The sequence below is a fragment of the Akebia trifoliata genome, chromosome 1 (assembly GCF_017979445.1).
Source record: "Akebia trifoliata isolate Shusen 1 chromosome 1, ASM1797944v1, whole genome shotgun sequence".
Classification (NCBI taxonomy): domain Eukaryota; kingdom Viridiplantae; phylum Streptophyta; class Magnoliopsida; order Ranunculales; family Lardizabalaceae; genus Akebia; species Akebia trifoliata.
This window is the reverse complement of record NC_141375.1, coordinates 26,073,117-26,079,425: the sequence shown is the minus strand read 5'-3', so window position 1 is coordinate 26,079,425 and position 6,309 is coordinate 26,073,117. Positions and strand designations below refer to the sequence as shown.

At 33.7% G+C, this 6,309-nt stretch overlaps 1 protein-coding gene across 2 annotated transcripts in view; it reads right to left on the bottom strand.

Annotated features, from left to right (window-relative positions):
- Nucleotides 1–483: 483 nt before the first annotated feature.
- LOC147411266 (wax ester synthase/diacylglycerol acyltransferase 11-like) overlaps nt 484–6,309 on the bottom strand; it is a 30,546-nt gene continuing 24,720 nt past the window's right edge. Inside the window, exons 3-5 of one of the 2 annotated variants that reach the window (XM_086446665.1) lie at nt 1,411–1,764; nt 1,029–1,166; nt 484–932 (exon numbers count right to left, since the gene is read on the bottom strand). In XM_086446665.1, the coding sequence (XP_086302791.1) occupies nt 792–932; nt 1,029–1,166; nt 1,411–1,764 (633 nt within the window). In that variant the 3' untranslated portion in view covers nt 484–791. The remainder of the gene's footprint in view (nt 933–1,028; nt 1,167–1,410; nt 1,765–6,309) is intronic. The other variant, XM_086446668.1, reaches the window with a different exon arrangement.

The window sequence follows — 6,309 nt, the reverse complement described above, 5'->3', positions numbered from 1 at the left end:
TCTCCTAAACCGTCATCGAGGTTGTTGTTGTCATTCTTATCAGTGAGTTGAATTAATTTATTTTGAGAAACTTACAAAAGAAAAGTGAATATGATCATAGATCTGTCACATATCTGTGATCTTTAATTTGATAAGAATGATCAAATAGCAAAAAATTACTTTCTGTAAAAAGAAATTGAGAACTTTAAAATTAAAAAAAAAAGTCAGAGAAAAACGTTGATTCGCATATTTGTGAGCATAGATCATTGGTTGTTCTTGATCAATCACAGATATGTGATCAAGAACTATCAAATGTGATTTTATGAATATGTTAATTATTATTTGGGGACTAAAGGTGTTTTTTTTCTTTTTTCTCAGTTTTGGGAACTAAATCTATACCAAGTGTTGGTGAGATGACAAAGACCACACCTCAGGAAGTAGAGTTCTTGAGTTCAAATCCCCCCTCAGGAGCCACCCTTAGGAATTCTAAACCTCACATGAAAATTTCAAAGTTTTGAATCGAAACAATGAATATTTCGTTTCTTTGCTTGTATTGTATTGGAATGCCGAAAAACCCATAAACAATTTTGAACCATGATCATAACTAATATTATAAATCCATGGAACAATTATTTCATGTTTACATTGTGACTGAAGATCTCATGGAAACCCTAGTAAGCAACGCATTGAATAGACTATTTTTAGAGATAATTATCAATGATTAATTACCATAATAAGTACATCCCACTACATGAAGAGGTAATGCAACATAATTTCCTTGTGGCTCCATTTCCAAAAGTGAACAAATAATTTCAACTCGCTGCGGCTTTAAATATCCTCTCGAAAGCCCTCTCCAAGCAAGAGATGAACATTTTCTGATCTATGAAGCCTTTCTGTGCTACCACAGTCACCCTCAACTTTCCCATGTAGCTCATCATCATTATCGTGATACTCTGAAATTCAATCAACTCTAAAAAGATTAAGGGTATGTTTGAAATTTGATTGCCACATTTCATGGAATGAGTGTGAAATGCAGGTTTTTTTTTCACCTGAGGGAGATTCGTCGACACAAAATAAATGCCCTTACATGGATGATCTGCCAAAGATATTTGTTCAATGGGGCCGATCACATTTGATAATATCATGCTCGTGTTCAGTAGAGTGCTACGAATGTATCGAGCTGTTGCCTGTGATACCAATAAAGATTACACTTAGCTTCCTTAATTAATAATTAGGTTCGCACTAATGTTTAATTAAAATTTAAAACACTAATGTTTACAAGTGCAACCAAACTTTGAAGATCACTATGTGAAAAAAGGGTAAATTTGACACCAAGGCTTGTCGAATTTGGATAAATCCAAGCAAATTTGACAGACCTTGGTGTCGAATTTACCCCTTTTTCACGTAAGGATGTCGTATAGATTTACGTACCTCGGGGCCCTTTAATTTCCTTATCATTTCTAGTAATATACCAGTGAAATAAACACCTAGTGAGTTTTTCTTCTTCTCGATTGTTTTCTTTACTTCTGAAATGAAATTGAGGGGATTTGCAGTCTCTGGATCAACAGACTTGGGTATTGAAACAGGTAGGAAGGTGAAGTGGTTCCCCCATGGAGACTTAACATCGTCTTTGGCCATCTCCTGTATTGTGACATATCGGTTTAACTGCCTTGTGTTGAGAGTCACCAATGCAGTTGAACGGGAATTGCTTGAGCCCTTGCTTTTGGCTTGCATGTACAATCGAGATCCATAAAATATTGTCCCAACGATTATGTCATTCACTGTCTGTTGGGAGCAAAATCAAAACTAAATTCACTCTAGTTTTCAATTATAACACTCGTTCAAACAATTTCAGTAGTTGTTTGCAATTATGGTTTTTGCTCATTAAAAAAAAAAAATAGCTAAAAAGGTGAGAGCTTCTATTGGCACCCAGCTTTTACTTATTCTCAATTATTCACTTGTTTTATTTTTATTTTTAATAGTGGCGTAATAAGTAACAGTTGGGGTGACAATAGCAGCTCTCTTAAAAAATGATAACACTCTCAAAATGCTAAAAATAAACACTACAAAGTAATATTTTAAAATTTTCTAAAATAAACTTATTTTTTGTTATGTTAAATTGAACTAAAATTAATTGAAAAATACCTTCTTCTAGTATTCTACGTTTTTTTTTTCTTTATTTATGTTTTTTTTTTTCTAATTAAACTAGAAGCTGGAATGTGAAAAACACATGTATCAATAGGAGTTATCCGTATCAAAAGGATTTATCTGTAATTTAAAATACAAATAAGAGGGAGTTTTGACGATTATTTAGTAAAAAAGATATTTTTTTTTAGTTTTAACAACTAACCACCTTAAAAATAGGGAACATAGAGTCGTTGGTTTCAATTTTATTAGTTTTTTACCAAAATAACCCTAAAATAGGAAGTTTAAACCCAAAATTATGGGCATTTATGTGAACCAAATTTCCTTCTCATGTGGCAAATCGTTTTCCGAGGGGAGAGGGGTGAGAAATGATTTGTCGCTAAGGCAAATTTCGTGCGTAAAGAAAATCCTTCTCCGTGAGATTTGTATTTGCCTTGCTGTCAAAATATTTTCCACGATGATTTGCTTGCAATCAAACACACCATAAGTTCTCAATATTCTCAAAGAATAACTTCAATTGCCTCCCAACATCTTGTAATCCTTGATGGTCTTTTACTTCTCCATGGGTCTTAGCAATCATGATAATCAGGGGTATGTGATTGTAAAAGCCTACAAAATTCTAAAGAATTCTAGGGAAGGGATAAAGTTGTCCAAGAACCTTGACTTTTGGTCAACCTTTAGAGAACTAATCCTAATCACATGTAATTATGGATTGTGATTTTGGATCTTTAAGTCATTCCTCCTAGCTAGGCTTCTAACAACTTAAGGATAGAAGTGTAAAAAGCCTATGAATATTAGAGAGTTCAAAAAGATTTGCAAAATGGTCATGGTCCCTAAAATGTGGTCAATTTATAAGGAATTGATGAAAGCCTTTTGAATTGTGAGCAACGATGAAAGGCACATGAGTAAACCATCTTAATTGAGTCTTAACAAGTAAGGTTAGGAAGGTAATTCAACTCATGTGGAGACTAAAACTTGACTTGGGGTCAAAATTAGAAGAAAGAGAGAAAGACTAAAAAGTCTATATGCGGCAATTATGAGAGATTTAATGCAAGCGTTTAAAAGGGAAATAGTAGGATTTTCTTGAGAAATAAGTTATTGAGAGAGGGTTTAAGGGGTTATTTTTCCTTAAGCAAATCTTAGGCACATATGTGTTCTAACTAACTCAACCGAATGGGCATTGGGCGAGGGTGCTAGTGTACAATTTTTAGTTGTAATGATGACCTATCCAAGGTTCTGATAGAAAATAGATAGAGCTACAAGTGACTCATGACCCTAAGGAAATTTCCTTTCGGCTGTGGACCACACATAGCCTAGTCTGATTGTAGCTTAAAAATTGATTTGGGGAGAATTTGATTGCATTGAAGTGGGTCCCACTTGAATAAATTAAAGAATTTTAGTTGGGCTTCCCTTACTAGACTTCGAAAGCTTTCAAGCTTGATCCAAACAAATTGAGTTGTCCACATGACTAATTACTTAGATTTTAATTTTCAACATGGCCTCACCACTATTAAAAGAGCACTCTAGGGAACTAAAAGAAGAAAGTACTATGGAGAATCTGCTCCCATTTATATGGACAATGTTCGATAGAAAATTGGTAGAAATTAACGGTAAATATTGATGATTCATGATTCTTTAACTTGTAAATTGGAGTTAGAAATTTCATAATGGGCTCCTTTTTGTGAGGATGATCTTCTTACTATAGAGATCATCCTCACAAAATATCAACCCATTTTGAAACTTTTAGCCCATATAGGACAAAAACACTTCGGCTACATAATTGGCTCTCGAACTTGACAACCTTATATATATATATAACACAAATAATTTCCTAGAGATCTGGGGTAAAGCCAAGATTGTATCAATGTGGGGGCAACTAAGCCCCTTAAAAATTAAAAATTGTGGGGGCAATAGTGATAGCTTTTTTCTTTTGTCATTGCTATCATCTATCCTTGTACCATATAAATATTATTATTATTTTTTTAATTTCTTGTGGGGCAAGTGCCCCCACTATATATCCACCCTTGCTAGGGATCAATATTGACCTTCCAGGTTAAATTTTTTTGGATTGAGGCTCTCCATAAAACTGACTATTAAGATAGTAGGTAAAAAATCATATTTTCAAAAAATCAGAACTGGCCTTTTAGGAATTTATATAATTTTTTCTAGGGATATATTTTGCTTAGGAATTCCAAGCATCTCAACGTCTTTTTGAAGGAGATCTAAAACTGCTCAGTCCATAAATTGGTTTGCAACCAAAATTTAATTGATATCTTTTGCTAATATATTTTTTATCTAAATATTTACTTCAATCTGAAAATCTTATAATACCTTCAAGAAATTCATCATCTTCATTATTAGTAATGATAACTTAGTTGGTAAAGTCTATGCATATATGGGTGATGATACCTTAAACATTAATGCTGGGGTGGCATAGGATTTACTGTGATTCTCAAGTTTTTCTTTTTTTACGTGGAGGTGCAGTCATAAACCTTAAATGCTTTTTACTCATACATCGAGGAAATGCATCTACGGTTATGTGTGCATCCCACGTCAGAAATGTGAGAATCACAGTAAATCCCAATGTCATCCCAGCACGACTCTACCTTAAATTAAACCTGGGTTCAACTCCCACCAGCATAGATCGAATTACTGATCTCAATTAAAACAGGTTTGTTGGAAGTGAAAAAATAACTTAATATATATTAAATATTTTTTAATTAATATTTTATTGTTTTGAGATAAATCATTTATTATAAGCAACATTCGATAAGCCTTATATTTTGCACTGTAAGACAAAATACAAATTTTTTTTTTTTTTTGGCAAAACATTTTTCAAAACATGGGTTAGAGGTTTTGGAATGAGCTGATTTTTGGTGAGGATGATCTCTACGGTGAGCAGATCATCCTCACCAAAAATCAGCCCATTCCAAAACTTCTAGTCCCAGTTTACAAGTTGAAAAATCGTGGACCGTCCATTTTTTGTAAATCATTTTTGAAGGGGTTAGAAATTTTGGAATGGGCTGATTTTTGGTGATGATGAGGAGATCATCATCACCAAAAATCAGCCCATTACAAAACCTCTAACCCATGTTTTGAAAAATGTTTGTTGCTGAACATTTCCCATATATATATATAGGGGAGCGTTCAATGGCTAACTTTTTAGCAAAACATTTTTCAAAACATGGGTTAGAGGTTTTGGAATGGGTGATTTTTGGTGAGGATGATCTCTACGGTGAGGAGATCATCATCACAAAAAATCAGCTCATTCCAAAACTTCTAATCCCATCAAAAACAGTTTACAAAAAATGGACGGTCCACAGATTTTCAGCTTGTAAACATGGGTTAGAAGTTTTGGAATGGGCTGATTTTTGATGAGGATGATCTCCTCACCATAGAGATCATCCTCACAAAAAATCAGCCCATTCCAAAACCTCTAACTCATGTTTTGAAAAATGTTTTGCCAAAAAGTTTGCTAAAAAGTTTGCCATTGAACGCTACTCATATATATATATATATATATATATAGGGTCAGGTTCAAAGGACAACCATTTCTACACACATATAGACAACGTGTTTTGTCTTATATGGGCAAAAATGTTTGGAATGGACTGATTTTTTGTGAGGATGATCTCTGTGATGAGGAGATTATCCTTGCCAAAAATCAGCTCATTATGAAACTTCTAGACCGTCCAATTTTTGTTGAAAAATTATAGACCGTCCAATTTTTGTTGAAAAATTATAGACCGTCCAATTTTTGTAAATCAATTTTGATGGGGTTACAAGTTTTGGAATGGGATGATTTTTTGCCAGGATGATCCCCTCATCACAGAGATCATCCTCACAAAAAATCAGTCCATTCCAAACATTTTTGCCCATATAAGACAAAACACGTTGTCTATATGTGTGTAGAAATGGTTGTCCTTTGAACCTGACCCATATATATATATATATATATATATATATATATATATGTGGGTCCCGTTCAGCACCCTAAGTTTTACCCTACACTTTAACAAATGTTTTTTGTCCTACATGGGTTAGAAGTTTTGGAATGGGCTGATTTTTGGTGTGGATGATCTCTATGATGAGGAGATCATCTTCATCAAAAATCAGCTCATTCAAAAACTTCTAACCCCATCAAAAATGGTTTACAAAAAATGGACGGTCCACGATTTTTCAACT